The 20,183-nt window shown below is 40.5% G+C and overlaps 1 protein-coding gene across 7 annotated transcripts in view; it reads right to left on the bottom strand.

The window, feature by feature from the left end:
- Positions 1–17,006: 17,006 nt before the first annotated feature.
- The window catches only part of cyth1b (cytohesin 1b), a 160,915-nt gene continuing 157,738 nt past the window's right edge, over positions 17,007–20,183 (bottom strand). For all 7 annotated transcript variants that reach the window (XM_078401354.1, XM_078401358.1, XM_078401356.1 and 4 more), the window contains 2 exons: positions 19,784–19,938; positions 17,007–18,210 (listed from right to left, as the gene is read on the bottom strand). In XM_078401354.1, the coding sequence (XP_078257480.1) occupies positions 18,132–18,210; positions 19,784–19,938 (234 nt within the window). In that variant the 3' untranslated portion in view covers positions 17,007–18,131. The remainder of the gene's footprint in view (positions 18,211–19,783; positions 19,939–20,183) is intronic.

Raw genomic sequence — 20,183 nt, 5'->3', positions numbered from 1 at the left:
CATCATCGACTAAAGACTTCAGGGGTATCAGATGCAAAACAATGTCGCTAGCCTCTTCCAGGCCTACATTTAACAAAGACAATAGTAACAGAAATGAAAGCTAAACAGTTATCAATTGTGGCCCTGGGGGTTCATCACACGGTCATGTAAGAATGAGAGTATGACAGATGCACAAACGCTAAATTCAAGGGAGCACAGCTAGAATGTAACAGTAGGCAAGACCAGTGCAGAGCTCGTGAAGAAAAATAGTTAAGTCTGAAGCTGTAGTGAGATCACTGAGGAGAGTGGCCTGCAAGTATAAGGCAAGCTCATGGATTGTGATTAAAGAGAGGGGTTAAGGGAAGGATCCACTGCATGGTAACAACAGGAAGTGGGGATATATGTGATCATCAATCAGTGAGATGAAGGAATAAAGTTATGTCAAGGATCTGCAATTGTTGCTTGGAAGAGTGGGAGGGGGCATGGAGAAAAGCCAAATCAAAGGATTGCAATTACCATTTGGATGAGAATTAATTAAATTGGGGCGATGGTATTGTCACTTAGGAAATGGCAATAGTTTGAGGAGTATCAAGTGTTTTGGGAGGTGGTTGGGAGAATGACAGTTGAGAGGTGAAGGTGGATCAAGGGGCTTGGGCTTGAGGGAATGGAGGTTGTGGAGTGTCAGTGCAAACCTGTGGGGCTATATAGCCTATCTATGCTCCTGTTTCTTATGTTCATATGTACTTTTGGAGGAGGTGAAGCCTATGGAGCGATTTTGTTTCAAACTATGCTCGAGTCAAAATGAGACATTGACTTCCCTTCATTCATTCTACCATCTTCACTTTTGAGAATGGGTAAAGGAGAGGGCAAGGTCAGTAGGTGGTGGTCCTGAGGGAGGATATTAATTAAGTTACTTAAAGGGCATTTACTTATGTCAAGTCCCAATGCCCACCGAGGCTCAGAGAGCTCCACTTTAACTTGCACAGACACAGCCTCCACAGGCGAGATGGAAGTCTGCTTCAGCCTAAGTGGGCCACGTATGTCACCCACGTGTAACTGAAAATCCAAACATGCATATACATCATTGGACAGCTGTAAACACATCAATGATGCAGATAGGACCGTGTAACATAAATAAATCTATGTACTTAAGTGGCAAGACCCCAACCTTTACTCACATTTTTTTCGAGAAATTGAATTGCATAGTATACAGATTTTTAGCCTGCAAGGCTAAGAGCGCAAACTAATCACACAACATGATTTTCCAATACAAAAATAAAGCATAGAAGAGACCCTACTGCACTATCAAAGGAACTTAGTTGGCCTAGTATTAGACGGGACAGAGAATCATCAGTGCTATATTGTAAGTACCTGCTTTGATGTCATCATAAAGGTTTTTCAAAGCTGGCCAATAACTGCTCTTTGATTTTTCCAGAACTTCTGAAATTTTGCGTACTTTTGGCATCCACAACTGAAATACAGTAACATTTTTTTAAATGTAAAGCCTGAATGGTTTGGAATATTATTTATATTTCAGGCACCATAAGCAATACACAAGTTCAGTCAAGAAATAGGAGTGACTACACATGTTACCAACTTACCATAGAATATCAGTGTTCAAGAAACCCCTGCTTGAGAACCTTTCTTGAGCCATTTTGGGATTACTCCATCAAGAGACCGTTCACATTATTCACAGCACTTTCCATCATATTTGTGGATGATGCCAGCTGCCTCTGGCCATTATTCTTGCCCTGCCTATCTACCTTCAAAATATCCAAATCCAGTCATTTTGCACAACTGGACCAAAACAGGTATCCATCATGTGCCTGCTGACCTACACTGGCTCACAGTTACAGCAATTCATTGGTTATAAAATACTTATGATTTTTGATATTGAATAAACATAAGAAAAGAGATAGAAATATTTCTTGATGCAGAAGGATAAAATTATAGAAAATAGGAGTAGGCCATTCAGCCTTTTGAGACTGCTCCGACCATTCAATATGATTACGACTTATTCTTCTTTGTTCTTAAGCCCTTGGCTCCTCTAAGGAGTATAGGCCATTGACAAATGTCTTCCACCTCATTCGGTTGTTGGCGGTTCTTTCGAGTTCTCCCTAGTTGAGCCCACTCCCAGACATTTCTGCCTGGACACCTCTTCTCCAGATGTTCTTGGGGTGACTTCTTTTCCTTTTTCCTTGAGGGGTTCCATTTTAGGGCTTGCTTAGTAATGTTTGTGGCAGGTTTTCTGAGGGCGTGACCAATCCAACTCCATTTTCTCTTTCGAATTTGTAAGTCAATGGGATCCTGGCTTGTTCTTTTCCACAGGTCCACATTGCTTACTTTGTCTCACCTCCAGATGTTTAGTATTCTCCTGAGGCAGGTGTTAATGAATGTTTGCAGCCTGTTTGTTGTGTGATTACGACTAACCATCCACATTTAGTACCTTGTCCAGGTCTCACCCAATCTTTTCTGATCTCTCAAGCCCGAAGAGAAGTATCTAATTCACTGTTGAATATATTTCATGATCTGGCTTCGTGCTTTTAGTTTAGTTTAGTTTAGAGATACAGCGCGAAAACAGGCCCTTCGGCCCACCAAGTCCGCACCGACCAGCAATCCTCCCACATTAACATTATCCTACACACACTATGGGCAATTTACACATTTTACCAGCCAATTAACCTACAAACTGGTACGTCTTTATAGCGTGGGGGGAAACGGAAGATCTCGGAGAAAAGCTACGCGGTCACGGGGAGAACGTACAAACTCCGTATAGACAGCACCTTTAATCGGGATCAAACCCGGGTGTGCAGCACTGCAAGCGCTGTAAGGCTGCAACTCTCCTGCTGCGCAACCATGCCACCCTGCTTTTTGCGGTAAATAATTCCATAAGTTCACTGTTCTTATTGGAGAAGAAATTTTTCTTCATCTCAGTCGTTTTATTTCTAGATTTACTGATACACCATGGAAACTGGGCCTTAGGCCCATAGAGTCCACTCCAACCATTGATCACCCGTTCACACTGGTTCCACACTATTCCACTTTTGCATCCACTCCCTTCCACCAGTGGTAATTTACAGGCATTCATTACAACCTACGAACCTGCATGTCTTTGGGATGTGGAAGGAAATAGAGCACCCGGAGGAAACCCACATGGTGGTCATGGGGTATTTTTAAGTTCACGGACTTCTCCTTCCTTGTCTCTGTACCCCCTTCCAGCTTTATAATCATCTGAAATTCTTGCCTTTTTGTCTGGCATGGACCATAAGCTCTCGAATGACCTCCTTAAACTTTCCTCCTTTAGGACTGTCCTTAAAATCTACCTCTTTGATCTAGCTAGCTTTTGATCACCTGCCCTAATCTCTAATGCGGCGGCATATCAAATTTCATTTAATAATGCCTTTGGAAAGCATTTTGGAGTATTTTGCTAAGTTAATAGTGCAGAATAAATATGTACATATTGTAAATATGCAACTCTTCTTACATCCCTGAAATTTGAAGTTCACCATCAATGCTAAACGATCAAATTAATGAATGTTTCTGGCAAGATGACACTAATTTTCATATGAATAGGCAGGCTGAACTGTGATTGATCCTTTTAATACTTAGATCATAAGAGATAGCATTAAGCCATTCGGCCCATCAAGTCTACTCCGCCATTCAATCATGTCTGATCTATCTCTCCCTCCTGACCCCATTCTCTTGCCCTCTCCCCATAACGTCTGACACCCGTACTAATCAAGAATCTATCTATCTCTGCCTTAAATATATCCATTGACTTTGTCTCCACAACCTTCTGCGGCAAAGAATTCCACAGATTCACCACCCTCTGACAAAAGAAATTCCTCCTCATCTCCTTCCAAAAAGAACATCCTTTAATTCTGAGGCTATGACCTCTAGTCCCCACTAGTGGAAACATCCTCTCCACATCCACTCTATCCAAGCCTTTCACTATTCTTTGTGCAAGTATTTTAATCATGTATAGCACCCTGGAGTTTAGTTTAGTTTAAAGATACAACGCCCTTCGGCCCACCGAGTCCGCGCCAACCGCTGTCCTACACACACCAGGGACAATTCACATTCATACAATCAACCTACAAACCTGTACGTCTTTGGAGTGTGGGTGGAAACCGAAGATCTCGGAGAAAACCCACAGAACATATAAACTCCATACAGACAGCAACGGAAGTCGGGATGGAATCCGGGTCTCTGGCACTGAAAGCGCTGTAAGGCAGCAATTCTACTGCTGTGCCACTGTGCTGCCCAAACATCATTTCACGGAGTCCTTTAACATTTTTGACCAACATAACTTTGAATTTTCAATTTAACCCACAATTCTTATTTTAAAATGCTTAATAATTATGAGCACCTGTTCATTAAGGCACTTCAGGTCCTTTAACCGCAGGTCCCAGAAATCAATCTCTTCTCCAGGCAGAGGGTTCAAACCATCCAACAAAGATTGGGCTGAATCCTTGGTTAAAACATCTTTCACTTGGTGCATCCAGTCAATGACTACAGATTCAATGGCATGCAAAACGGCACTATCCACTTGAACAGGTGACCTTGAATTTAAAAAATACCAGTAATGCAGAGCTTAATATTGTCACATGTCAATTTCAATAAACACCGACATGGTAGTATAATGTAAAACAAATTTTATGGAGATTGCAAGGATTTCTAGTTCCTTAAACACAATTTATTTGCAACAACACACATTGTAATATGAAGCTATGAATATAACAACAATCATTTTGATGCTTTTAACATTGATATCAGTTCTTTAGCAAGCAATCACAAACACATCTCTACCACAATGTAATTGTCCTTCTACATAATTGATCATTGTGACTCTTCAATTGAAGCTTTATGGACCCTTATTTTGGATTCCATAACGTTGGCCTGCTTTTCTCACATTATTGATATATAGATTCCGGTCCTAAACATAGAAAATAGGTGCAGGAGGAGGCCATTTGGCCCTTCGAGCCAGCATCACCATTCATTGTGATCATGGCTGATCATCCACAATCAGTAACCTGTGCCTGCCTTCTCTCCATATCCCTCGATTCCACTAGCCCCAAGAGCTCTATCCAACTCTCTTTTAAATTCATGCAGTGAATTGGCCTCCACTGCCTTCTGTGGCAGAGTATTTCACAAATTTATAACTCTCTGGGTGAAAAAGTTTCTTCTCACCTCAGTTTTAAATGGCCTCACCTTTATTCTTAGACTGTGGCCGCTGGTTCTGGACTCCTCCAACATTGGGAACATTTTTCCTGCATTTAGCTTGTCCAGTCCTTTTATAATTTTATATGTCTGTATAAGATCCCCTCTCATCCTTCTAAACTCCAGTGAATACAAGCCCAGTCTTTCCAATCTTTCCTCATTATGACAGTCCTGCCATCCCAGGGATTAACCTCGTGAACCTACGCTGCACTGCCTCAATAGCAAGAATGTCCTTCCTCAAATTAGGTACCAAAACTGCACACAATACTCCAGATGTGGTCTCACCAGGGCCCTATACAACTGCAGAAGGACCTCCTTGCTCCTGTGCTCAAATTCTGTCATTATGAAGGCCAACATGCCATTAGCTGTCTTCACTGCCTGCTGTACCTGCACGCTTACTTTCAGTGACTGGTGTACAAAGACACCAAGGTCTCGTTGCACTTCCCCTTTACCTAATCATTCACCATTGAGATAATAATCTGTCTCTTTGTTTTTGCCGCCAAAGTGGATAACCTCACATTTATCTACATTATATTGCATCTGCCATGCATCTGCCCACTCACTCAACCTGTCCAAGTCACCCTGCAACCTCCTAACATTCTCTTCGCGGTTCACACTGCCACCCAGCTTTGTGTCATCAGCAAACTTGCTAGTGTTACTTATAATTCCATCATCCAAATCATTAATATATATTGTAAATAGTTGCGGCCCCAGCACCGAGCCTTGCAGCACTCCACACCCCACTGCCTGCCATTCTGAAAAGGACCCATTTATTCCTACTCTTTGCTTCCTGTCTGCCAACCAATTCTCTATCCATGTCAATACCCTACCCCCAATACCATGTGCTCTAATTTTGCTCACCAACCTCCCGTGTGGGACCTTATCAAAGGCTTTCTGAAAGTCTAGATACATTACATCCACTGGCTCTCTCTCTCTCTCATCTATTTTACTTGTCACATCCTCCAAAAATTCCAGAAGATTAGTCAAGCAGGATTTCCCCTTCATAAATCCATGCTGACTTGGATCAATCCTTTTACTGCTAGTTAAATGCGCCGGTATTACCTCTTTAATAAATTGACTCCAGCATCTTAAAACAGCTGAGAAAACACTCTTATCTTTTAAAACTGGTTACATGTTTCCAAAGGTAGACAGAAAATGCAGGAGTAACTCAGGGGGATAGGCAGCATCTCTGGAGAGAAGGAATGGGCGATGTTTCGGGTCGAGACCCTCCTTCTCTCCAGAGATGCTGTCTGTCCCGCAGTTACACCAGCATTTTGTGTCCACCTTCGATTTAAACCAGCACCTGCAGTTCTTTCCGAAACATATTACCAAAGACTTGGGAAGGCTCAAGACATTTTGTGAAAAAATAACCATACGAAATTTAAGCAAAAAGATCTTCAGCATTAAACAGAAAATAAAGGGCATTCTGGTGTGAAAGAAAATAAGCATTAACATTCTTGTGGACAGGAGGACTGCAAGATGAATAATTGGCTTCCATCGTCAAATCACTGTAACAATCTTCAAATTAATATGTGATTCACTTCCACCAAACTATTGCATCAAGCAATAAGTTGACCTTACAGTATGAAAAGTAATGACATGGCAAATTTAAAAAAATCACAGATGTCAATTGCTCAGAGATAACTGTGGCATTTAATATAAATTGACCCCACCGACTGGCAACTGGAATTAAGAGCCATCAGATTCAATCAAAATCAGGTTCCTGAACAACCAAAATGTCAATATAAACATCAACTATATTGCCCTCAATAATATGCTCCCTTAAAAATAAACAGTAAAATTTACTGAGCATGATTTACTTTTATCACATCAATTTGACTTTCCTCAGTTATCGATGAGCAAAAAACAAACTGCCGTAGGAACACAGTAGGTCAGGCATTAAACATCTGTGGAAGGAAAAGGAAAAACAATATTTTGGGCCACGATCCTTCATCAAAAATGTTGACGGCTCCCGATTCAAAATGTTCTCCCCCCCCCCCCAGAAATGCTCCCTGACCTGATGAATTCTTCCCGCAGGTTGTTTTTTGCTTAAGATTCCAGCATCTGCAATCTCTTCTCTCACCTTAACAATTCAGACTTGTCCAAATCATTGATAATTTAGTCTCTAATTTCCTCACCACCAAATTATAGAACTTGACATGTTAAAAACATATGTAGATTATTATGTTAGATGCAAGCTTCTGAACAGTCTAGGAGCATCCAAAGATGGCAAAGAGATAAAGATCAAACAAAGAGGAGATTCAAAGGCAACAACCATCAACAACACCAAAAATCTCTAAAAAAAACAAAAGGAGCATTATATCTTATGATCCTTTTTTTTGCTGACATGCGAAGAGGTACATAGTAATTATAAAATGCATAACATGGTTTATGTGGCTTGGGGTGGGACCTCGATTGGGAAGTTGCCAAGAGGGAAAAGTATAGAACATGTCACTTCGGAAGGATCCTGCATCTTTCAACACTCAATCAACATCATAGGAAGAATGCTCAGCCGAGCTCACTTGCTTGTATCAGGTATCACAAAAAGCTAGAGAAACTCAGCGGGTCAGGCAGCATCTCAGGAGAGAAGGAATGGGTGACGTTTCGGGTCGAGACCCTTCTCCAGTCCGAAGAAGGGTCTCGACCCGAAACGTCACCCATTCCTTTTCTCCTGAGATCAGTCTGAAGAAGGGTGTCAACCCGAAACGTCACCCATTCCTTCTCTCCTAAGATGCTGCCTGACCCGCTGAGTTACTCCAGCTTTTTGTGATACCTTCGATTTGTTCCAGCATCTGCAGTTATTTTCCTACATCACCTGCTTGCATTGTTTAACCGGAAAACAATGAATATTAGACCAAATGTATGAAAAGAAAATGTTTACAATTAGGAGTAAATAAAATGGAAAATGTGCAATTACTCATCGGAATCCTCATCTGAATTTTCCAAAGTATCGGCGCTTTTTGGAAGAGCAAGGAGTGCTTTCCCCTTTAGTTGTCCACCAACGACAAATGCATCATTTTTAAGCTGCTGTGCATGCTTCACTACATCTTCTGACACAACCTGAGGCCATTTAATCATATTATCTGTGTTTGTGAAAAGTGGACAAAACACCTAGAAAGAAAAGAATCATAATGAGTTTTGAATAACTTACAATCACATAAAATACTGCATCCAAGTAACACCAATATTTTTTGCAGGTGCCCAAATTTAGCAGTTACTGTTGATGGAAACGGCATTTGCTGCTGACCGATGAGAAAGTTCCACATAGGCACCTTTGTGCCTTGCTCTTTGCTCAATGTCAGTTTCTGTCACACATCAACAATAGAGAAATCCTGGCATTCAATAGCAACAAACAAGATATGAACATTATTTTTTTAAATGCATCTTGTGATAAAAGAGTCAAAGATGATTGTATCAGCGAGGATGCAGGATCCTTTCTTTGGGAGAAGATATAGGAGCTTGAAAGCTGGGACATCCAGATTTAAGGTCAGCTTCTTCCCCGTGGCTATCAGACTCACAAAGTCAATCATCTCAACACATCTTTTTCAGAGGTGCTACCTCGTACTCTTACTGTTCATTTTCATTCATCCTCATTCGGTTATTCCAATTTTTTTTTGTTGCACTACCTCAGACTGCACGAAAATCTACGCACCAATCTGTTGTTTTGCATAGATTTTTGCATTTGCTGTTTAATCTGTCCTTTCTATATCTACTGTTCACTCTGAGCTTGATACGAACGAATTCCATTGCAACCTAGTGTATATAACAAACTAATTCAGTTTAGTTTAGAAATACAGCACAGAAACAGGCCCTTCGGCCCACCGAGCCCCCATCAACCACCAATCCGCGCACATTAACACTATCCTACATACACGAGGGACAATTTACACCTATACCAAGCCCATTAACCTAAAAACCTGTACATCTTTGGAGTGTGGGAAGAAACCGAAGATCTTGGAGAAAACCCACTTGGTCACGGGGAGAACGTACAAACTCCGTGCAGATAGCACCCATAGTCAGGATCAAGCTCAGGTCTCCGTTGCTGTAAGGCAGTAGCTCTACCGCTACGCCACCGTGCCACCCCAATCCAATATTAAACTTCAATATTCTGAATGGCCTTCCTCATTTTTAATTTATCATACATCATTCATTAATTGATATTTTTCACCTTCACACTCACCTCTTCGATCACTGTTAATAATTGTTCAACCGGGGAATTACTAATATCACCAATTGATAGTTCCTCTTTAATGTTCTCGTTAGTGATGCGAACCATCTTCTTTTTCACAAAGTAAATTCCCTTTGTTTTTATTATAGGCGGAAATCCCAAATTTGCAGTTAATTGCCCTTGCACATTGATATAGATTACCAGAATCATTACATCTTCTGTACCAAAAAAATCCATCACTATTCGCCTGTTGTCCTCTGACGCAGAAAATCTTTCCCATTTATCTTCTTTTATACCAAAAAACAATAAGCATAAGCCCTGTATAAATGCCATCCGTGGGTCATCCTCTTGTTTATGACCTGTTTCTTCCTCGTCTTCCATTGTGCCCCTTCAACCAGTTCTGCCCAAAGTTTTCTTGAAATCAGGTGTTTTTTATTTTCCTAAATGGGAAGAATATAAATAAATCCATCTCTAACATATCAAAAATATTGTCTTGCATTGCATCTGCATTTAGGACGATCGGACTTAGTGAGATCACATTTTTTAAGTTATACTACTCATATCGTCATACAGCATAGGAACAGGCCCTTCAGCCAAACCTGCCCGCACTGACCAACATGTCCCATCCACACTAGTCCCACTTGCCTGCGTTTGGCCCATTTCCCTCTAAACCAGTCCTATCCATGTACCTATTTAATTGCTTCAGTCAACATTTTCCCATTGTAAATTTCTCTATTCAAACTTCATTAAAAAAAGTTATCACATTTCAGCTACATTTCCTTCACAATTGTGGCAGCAATGACACATCTTATTTTATATCAAATATTATTCACCCACTTCACTGCACGTTTCTCTACTAACTAGTTTTCTATTTTTGCCCATTAAATACCCATCGTTATTTTTGCCTATCACACCTTATAATTATTTGCTCAACACCACTCCCTGACCCAAATCCATGACTCTACCCAATAATCTTATCTCTGAGGCTTCACTGTCATCGACCTGACCATTTCCTGCAATTCGTTACTCAACTCCTTCTCTCTTCACAGTAAATATCAATAGCTTTACAATTGCGCATTTTTTCTTTATACCTCCAGGGTTGCACATACTACACCAGGAACATCTAACATTGATCTGTTAAATGATGCTATTCCCATTCCACACATCCTGCAGTAGTCACAAAAAGCTGGAGTAACTCAGCGGGTCAGACAGCATCTCTGGAGAAAAGGATTAGGTGACATCTTGGGTTGAGTCCCTTCTTCAGACTGAATATCTGAAGAAGGGTCTCGACCCAAACGTCACCTATTCCTTCTCTCCAGAGATGCTGTCTGACCCGCTGAGTTACGCCAGCATTTTGTGTCTATCTTTGGTTTAAACCAGCATTTGCAGTTCCTACCACCAGACATCCTGCAAATGTGTCCATATGAATGTTTATTATGTAATTTTCTTTTGGAAGTTCTTTCCAGCAATGAACTCCAACTCATAAAAATTAGATGCATAAATTAGCCTATACTCAACCTGTTAGGTGTTGCTACCACTGCTTTAAAATCTTCCCTTTAATTGCCACCATTTCTGATTAAGAAAACATTTTTTTTTTTTTTAAACATGCACGATTTTAAAAGTTTTGACAAATTTTCTTGTAACCAGCTCGGCTCTGAGCTTTATCTTTCTTCATCGCTATCCACCAACTGGGGGATAAATATTGTATCAAAATTTAGTATAACATTTACACTATATAGCTATAACAATAAAGCCATTATCCTGAATGCTTTTTCAACAACCCTCTCGAGATTTATATACATGAAAACATATCCCACCCCATTTAAAGCATTACTGTTTAGTGTTTTTTGCTTCTTTCATTTTTTACTCATGCCAAAATAAATTCTCTTAAACTCCCTTTTTCTCCAAAAGATTTAACGACATTTATAACTCTAAAACCCTGGGGAGTCTGTTGCAATTAATGACATGACCTCCCTTTTGTCGTGATCTTTCCTGCGGTCATCATATTCTATATTCTTCTTTTGAGGATTTATTTAACTACTGGAACAATCACCAGGTCTGTGATCAAAGTCTACAAGCAGAGTTGAAAAGTAGATGGATGGAAACAAAGATTCACAATATCAGATTTCAATTTTCTAGTGAGAAATGCATGTCAAACAACTTTGTGAGCAATTCAGGTTTGTCGTTCCACGCAAAGAAGTTATCCCCATGTTAAACATCAAACATTGATTGCAGCTTCAGTATTAGACATAAAGATTTTTACTCAGACCGGCCTTTCAATTTACCTTATTTTTGAGCTGACAAAATATTTACCTTTGCCAATGCAGACAAACCTTTTCAAACTCTGGTAGGGTATTCTTCCTGTTTTCTGATTTTAATACAATTCAAGGTGTATTAAAAAACTTGCCTCTGCCTCTTGTACCCTTTTCTTACACACAGCAAATCCATGCTTTTAAAATATGATACAACCATTTCAATTATAAAATGTCTTCACATATGAATTTCCCTTGGCCACCTATCGTATTCTATTAGGTGTGTAGGAAGGAACTGCAGATTGGTGCTTTACACTGAAGATAGACACAAACAGCTGGAGTAATTCAGTGGGACATGCAGCGTCTTTAGATAGAATGAATGGGTGACGTTTCAGGTCGAGACCCTTCTTCAGACACCTTGCTGTCACATTTGTCTCCAAGGAGAGCCGTGGACCATGTCAGGGGAGAGGGAGTTACAGAGATAAGGAAGTGTAAGAGATCAAAAGAGATGCAGCATCACAGAGGGAGCAGCGAGAGGATCTCTCGCCGGATAGTTCGCAGTGGACCCTATCTCACCAAGATTGATAAAGTCCCTAAGATAGACACAAAATACTGGAGTAACTCAGCAGGTCAGACAGCATCTTTGGAGCAAATGGATAGGTGATGTTTTGGGTCAGGAGTCTTCTTCAGACTTGGAAAAGTCCCTGGAGATAGCCGTGCATTAAAAATGCCCCATATCAATTGGCTTTTGCAGCAGAGTCAACTTATTATGCTGGCAAGACTTTCAGCATTTTCATAGAAGAGCAACAGGGAGCCTGCAGACGATGGAGCTCATCTTGCACCAGAGCGAACATTGCCATTGGCGCACGAGACTGCAGATGCTGTAATCTACTGTGTGATTTGCTGAGTACCTCCAGCACCTCATTTTTTTCTGCTTACTAATTGTGCACATGGGCTGCACAGTGATGCAGCTGGTAGAGTTGCTGCCTCACAGCGCCAGAGACCCGGGTTCGAACCTGACCTTGGGTGCTTTGTGTGGAGTTTGCACGTTTACTCTGTAACTGTGTGGGTTTCCTCCAGGTGCTCTCGTTTCCTTCCATGTGCTGATTAATACACAGCAGGACACAAAGTGTTGGAGTAACTCAGCGGGTCGGGTTCTATCTCTGGAGAATATGGATAGGTATTTCTACATTTTCCTTTAGCATCTTCCCCTTTGATCTGTTGTGTTCACCTTTACCCATCCATATCTGTGTCTCCTTCTCTTCTGACTCTGTCTGAAGAAGGATCTCGACCCAAAACATCACCCATTCCTTTTCTCTAGAAATGCTGCCTGTCCCGTTGAGTTACTCCAGCTTTTTGAGTCTATCTTTGTTGTTGTTTCGGGTCCATAGTTCATTCATTTGCACTGTCAGCACAATAGGATTTTAAAAAATAAATTGTTTAGGAAAGTAGGGAACAAATAAGATGAAGGGGAAAAGATTTATTAGGAATCTGAGGGGTGACTTTTTCCACACAAAGTGTGGTGGGTGTATGGAATATGCTGCCAGAGAGGAGGTAGTTGAGGCTGGGATTAGCCCAACATTTAAGAAACAACTGGACAGGTACATTCATGGATAGGACAGGTTGGGAGGGATATGGACCAAGCGCAGGCAGGTAGGACTAGTGTAGCAGGGACATGTTGGCCGGTGTGAGTAAGTTGGCCTGAAGGGCCTGTTTCCACGCTGTATCAACTATAAATTAGTGAATACATGAGGGAAATCCAGGAAATAAATGAGGGAAATCCAGGGAATAGATGAGGAAAATGCAGGGAATAGACGAGGGAAATGCAGGGAATAAATGAGTGGTTTCACGATGCTCATATTCTTACATTTCAATGTATTCGGTCGATGGGCGCGGCGGAGACTGAGCGCGGGTGCCGGCTGCTGGCCGCACTGCGAGCGCCAACCGCCCCCCGTTTGAACACAACCGCCGCCCGTTTGAACGCAACCGCCGCCCGTTTGAACGCAACCGCCGCCCGTTTGAACGCAACCGCCGCCCGTCTGCATACTACCGCCGCCCGTCTGCATACTACCGCCGCTCGTTTGAACGCAACCGCCGCCCGTTTGAATACAACCGCCACTCGACGACCCAGTCCTCAACCCCACAGATTTGCAACGGGAATGGATACCCACCCCAATGTCGCGCCTCTGATTTAACAACTTGCATCAACCGGAAATATCAGAAACAAGAAAAAAAATTCTGGTCACGGTCGCGACACCAACATATTTATTGTCCTTTTGCACTCTGCTTTGCCTTCTCCCCTGCGCTGAGACAGTGGGAGCGGCTGAAACGGTGCACGAACGGTAGGCACACCCGGAACGTTGTTTCAAATGCATGTTAAAAAAAAAGCATTTATTTTTGAAATGCATTTATTTTTGAAATGCATTTGATTTATTTGTGAAATGCATTTGTTTTGTTTTTGAAATGCGTTTATTTGTGAATGCATGTTTTGTTTATGAAATGCATTTAATTTATTTGGGAAGTGCATTTATTTATTTTTGAGATTTATTTTTCATTGTCAGTGTGGAAACAGGCCATTCGGCCCAACTTGCTCACACCGGCCAACATTTCCCAGCTACACTACATAGGTCCCACCTATCGGCATTATTGTTTTGTTTTTGAAATGCATTTTGTGGAATTGCCTTGTGTTCAAAAGAATAGTATCCGTCAGCAGGCAAACTTTCGTTTCTAAACTGAAATCAGGTAAAGGGACCACAGTAAAACCAAATTTCCATGATAGAAAATGAAGGTTGCTTGATGTACTGAGGCAACAAATGCGATGCTCTTTTCATAATTACACAGGACGCCCATGAATATTAAGTGAATTTGCGTTTAGCTACTCTGTGGTATGCCACACTTTGTTTAGACACTTTGCGTTTCAATGCTCCAGCTATTCATGATCTACATCAACATTAAACTGCTCGCTTTTGCATTAACCGGAGACTATTCATAACAGTGTTGGTGCAATTGCACCAAAGAGCTAAATTCCAGGGGCAAGATAAACATGTTCTGAGCATTGAGGTAGAGTAGAGTTGCTGGGACTGCTGGCAGAATTGAAGTCGGGGGAATGAGGCCATTGTTTGGAATGTTTGCGCAGGTCAACGTTGTAGGGCGATGACCTCCCCTGAATTGCAGTTTCACTGGTGTTTTCTGTCCGTCTTACTGTCTGATTCTACTTTCCGATCTTTACTCGTTGCAGCCAATTAACATAATTATTTCACTCCCATTCGGTCACCCTACCTTTTCTGTTAGGTCTTTATTTCTGAAATGTCTGGTAACGGGGAATATTCAACCCCCAGCAATGTTCTCCTTACAAGCAAATATCTCTGTCACGGTTATTGGATCAATCCCGCGAATCTCCAAATTTATCTGCAGGTAGTTATGTTATAACATGTGTTTCCAAACCGAATATTCGAAACAACGCAATTGATGAATTAGGGAACAGTGTAACACACGGTCCAGCTCAGCAGGTCAGGCAGCATCTCGGGAGAGAAGGAATGGGTGACGTTTCGGGTCGAGACCCTTCTTCAGACCCTTCTTCGTCTGAAGAAGGGTCTCGACCCGAAACGTCACCCATTCCTTCTCTCCCCAGATGCTGCCTGACCTGCTGAGTTACTCCAGCATTTTGTGAATAAATCGATTTGTACCAGCATCTGCAGTTATTTTCTTATACTATTTTAACACACGGTCCAAATCGGTTATAAAGCGATTTCAATCGGGAACAAGAGAACTACACAGGTTATTTTGAAAAGTGAGTAGCAGTAAATAGCTGTCTTGCAAAAAAAAAGTTTAAGGGTAAATATTGCTTCTAAATACCTTCCGCGCAGCAATCAGACAGTGTCTCGTAAGAAAATAATTTTGTCAGTTTCAGCGCAGTTGGCCATGGACATTGACAAGCAATCGCTTCCATTGATACTTGTGCAGCGATACTTTTGTTAACCAATGTGATTTTCAGGAACAAAAATAAAGTTTACAAAGGGACCTTGAGATGTTTGAAAATTCCGCTAAATTTTAATAATCGACTTTCTCTTGGGTGATTGCACGTAAGGTCGTGAGGTCAAAGTGCGTGACGCACGGAGTCGCTCAAGCCATCTGGAGGACATGGCAGCTTCCAGCATACACTACCAACACGGACATTCTTACCTTTAAAAAGCCGCCAAAAGGCCAATTTTTGTGCTGTAAAAAATGAGGAAGAAGCTGGAGGAAGAGGAACCAGGAGGACTAAAAGCAGCTGGGAAGACGTCTGGCCAGCCGGCGGGAGAAGGGGAAACGCGACCGGGAAGGGAGGCAGGAGAGCAAGGCCGAGCAGCAGAGGGCTCCAAAACAGAGAGCTCCAAAACCAAACACAGATTAAGCAACTGCTTTGCAGGACGCATCTATTCAGCCCAGAAGGTTTGCCTGGGTAGCACGCAAAATACTGTATTTCGGTATAAATAACGACAATAAACCAATACCTAGTCTCTTAAGTAGCTTTTATGTATGAGTGAAACTTTCCATACCATGAAAATTACAAGAAATGGAATGTATCAGTATTTAATGAATATTGATAAAGAATTCATAAAGTACTAATACTTAATCATTATGGGAATGTATCAGTACCTAATCAGTGAACGTGTCAGCACTTAATAAATACACAAAATGTGTGTAAAATACATATAAATTACACTAAACCCAATAATTTTAAAATTTCTAAATCGTTTGGCGAATTTCAAATTGTTATGCCAAAACCCGTTCAAACGGTTATGCCCAAACCCTTTATTATTAACCATTTTGTTCTTTGTAATGTACAAGTATACCTGCTTTTTTCTACTTCTTATAAACTGCATAATAACTCACCATTCTGTTAATTTTAATATGTCATAACTTGGATCTTTATCCCAGCGCATCTGAACCTGTTTGTAGAAATATGTTCTCACGGCCCTTAGGAATTGCTTCGAGGTCTTTTATGCTGATAAAACCTATGGCTGTAGTGCTGTACAAAAAGTTGTGCTAAGAAGATTGAAACAATGACACAAAAATGAATCCATCAAATAAGCAGGTAATAGGTTCAAATCTACAATACTTTCACATTTGGGATTGAAGTCCAGCGACTAACTCACCTTGACAAGTTTTTCCTTGTTGCCTTTAAATCTTTTTAAAAACCCAGCATGTCCAAAGGGTTTAATAAAAATGTAACTTGCAATTGTTAAGTGCCTTTCTAAACTGATCACGACCACGGTGTCTATTATTTTTTTTTCAATTTGAGCAATAAAAAACTGCAATAAGCTTTAACAATATCACAAGCTTCAAAAATTTATATTGCTAATTGTTAGAGGAAGCATTTAATATATTTTACAAATCAAGTAAAAATTGGTATCACGATTAAAAGCTTTTAATGGTTACATATAACAGAATCAAACAAACAATTTCACTGACCAAGATACCGAAATATCACACAAAAAATGGGTATTCAGCCGATTAGGATGAAGTTTTCTTTAGGACGAGAAACAGTGTACAGTTAAAAAGTACAGGAAGGAGATCTCTGTTATTACAGATAATTTGATTTATTCGATCTTGTTTGTCAATGCTAAACTACAAGTATGAATGGCAAAGATTGAAAAATTACTCCAACAATTTATCCTCACAACTTAAAATCAATTGAATAAGTACAAAAAGAAAATTTATACATTAAGTATATACAGCTCTGATAAATAGACTAATACTGCTTAGTCATCTCTTTTTTCCGTAATTGTTCGCCAGTGCATTGAATAATGAAAATCACCAAGAAAAAGTAGAACATATATTAACAAAAAGCTTTAATTAAAAAATTAAGTCAAAATGTACTGTCTGATGGACAGACGATTCTTTTTGCACAATTCTTTCAGTTATAATATAACTGGTTTCATTCCTGGAATATCTTCATTTTCCAATTCGCATGTCACCACTTATCTTGCTCCATCAATCTGGACTGCTTGTACACCCTCGTTTTGCTGACACCTTGATTCCTTGCCCAACACCTAGCAAACTTTTCATTGGCATACGAAACACAGAGACTCTGGCTTTACCAACTTTCCATGATGAATGTTTTCCATAGCTTTCTGCATATCGGTTTCTCGAGCTGACATGGATTTTCAGTCATACCAGTCCTTTGAATACGGCTGATAGAATCATAGCCCCCTTCCAAAAAAAATGTTAAATCAAGAGCCCCTTGATAAGAAATATAAAGCTTTGAGGAGGTAAAGTAGCGGCCCTGGACTCCACAAACAGACCAGCTGTGCAGAGGAATATTGGGAGATTTTTGAGTAAAAACTATATCCTCATTAGTTGAGGAACAGGCAACAGAAGAGCCTTCTAGCTTTCAGCACTTTGCTCCAGCACAAGCACATACCCAGCCCGAGAAAGCACTGTGGTTATTGATATTCGAAAATTGACCTCCTCGGGTCATATGGTCATTAGAAAGATAATTGAATCAAGTTGCAAAAAATGCTGTCATCCTAATGCTTCTTAGTTGAGGAAACTTTCTTCTTTCTCGCCGCCAGCATTTCATAGAAAGGGTCTCTGCTGATTGCCGCCCTGCAAGTTAAATAAAGAGTTAAATATTTTAAACAAGACACCATAATACATTGAATATAAATGTAGCACCTAAAACTTAATTAAATCCCCTTGCTTAATCCTTCAACACCTGCAACCATTGTTGGTTTAAATTGGCGGGGGTTTTTTGATGGACACTAATCAGCACTTCAATCAATTTGGATGTAAGAAAAGGTACAGCAGAGCAAGGAAATGTAGCTGCCAGGAAATGTAGCATTGACTTCCAGAAAATTCTTGTCATGGTCAATTGTGATGTTAAGATTAAGTGAGTGGAAATACTTGCTTCGTGAAGCAATAGGAAATTATTCAAAAACCATGATAGTAACTTGCATCTTGGGACAGGCTGGCAAATGTAATTCACAAGATGTTAACTGCTCCTCATGTGCACAATGTTATACTCTCACTACAGAATCTGGATCATCTTTCCAATGTTTAATGAAAAGGAAGTTGACATTGATTCAGTAGATAGGAAGTTGGGAGCTACTATAAATTTAACCTCCACAGCATAACTGCATGGCTCATGGTCCTCTCTTAGAATGTCACAGACCTCAGTTAGTAAAGTCTTTGAAACCCTACAACTGTAAACGCATGGGTCATGTAGAGATCCAGGAACCAACTTGTCTCCAGGAGCAGGATCTTTGGAAATGGCATTTGCCCCATGAAGCCCTGTCCTAGAGTCACTTGCAATTCAATGCTCTTAAAATTATATGATTCCATTTAACCCAAAGCTTTATGTAGGAAGGAACTGCAGATACTTGTTTAATCCAAAGATAGACACAAAATGCTGGAGTAATTCAGTGGGGCAGGCAGCGTCTCTGGATAGAAGGAATCGGTGACGTTTTGGGTCGAGACCCTTCAGTCAATCTGTTGTACAATCAGCTTTTGAACCAATGTCAGCAGAAATAGCCCTGTAAATGGTGGCTAATTTAAGATTGTACTGCATTTTGCTCCTTGTTTTTCTGTCACACAGTTAAATGGCAGTTGTTTTCCGAAGCTTTGGACTCAAATGTCCGCTGGAAGAGGCAGAAACAAGTATTGTGCAATGCACAAAATCATTACATAGTTGTCTGCCTCTGGGAAAACATCTGACACACTAAAGTGGATTGTCGTGGATAGTATGAGATTCAATTTAACTGACAGCTAAAATAATCAACTCTGTTGGAACTTATTTTAAACTCATTACATTAGAAAGATCATCTGATTCTGGAATAGAGTCATAGAGCATGGAAACAGGCCCTTTGGCCCAACTCGCTCACGCTGACCAACATGCCCCATCTAAACTAGTCACACGTGCCTGCTTTTGGCCCATATCTCTAAACCTACCCTATCCATGTACCTGTTTAAATGTCTGTTAAATGTTGCGATAGTATCTGTGATGGTGGATGAAGGTATGACTTGGTGCACATTGATTTTCGTGAGGAGCAATTCATATCACTGAATTAAAGAGCATTGTCAATCCCAGTTTCAGGCTACTATACCTCTAATTCTTCAAGCCTAATATTTTGCGAAAATACTCAGTGTCAATAGCATGAATGGTGAATAATTATTTACTCACTTTATACATTTTATCCATTCATCTTTTTCCTCTGGGGTTGGTGCAGATATTCTGTAAACTGTATGACTTCCTTCTACCACTCGTCCATCAGCCTCCGTCTTGCAGGCCTTAATAAACTGGTCTTTGTTATCTGGAATGTAAAGCTCAAAGCAATTCTGAAATTTAAAGGAAAAGAATTGTAAATCCTTTCTTAAAAATGAGCGAACTAATACATTTGCTGGTGAGGTCATATTGTTGTATTATTTTTAAATTATTCTCTTTTATTTTCTCTTATTGCCTATGCTTCCAATACCATACCGGCGTGTACCGTCACTAAAAATGCATTGGATGAAGGCATCAACTGAGAGAGGCTATTTTGTGGGGAATTCTGGATTCTCCCTTTCAAAGGCTGCATGTAAAA

This window comes from Rhinoraja longicauda, chromosome 6, assembly GCF_053455715.1.
Source record: "Rhinoraja longicauda isolate Sanriku21f chromosome 6, sRhiLon1.1, whole genome shotgun sequence".
NCBI lineage: Eukaryota > Metazoa > Chordata > Chondrichthyes > Rajiformes > Arhynchobatidae > Rhinoraja > Rhinoraja longicauda.
The sequence above is the reverse complement of the archived record's forward strand: the minus strand, read 5'-3'. Positions and strand labels throughout refer to the sequence as shown.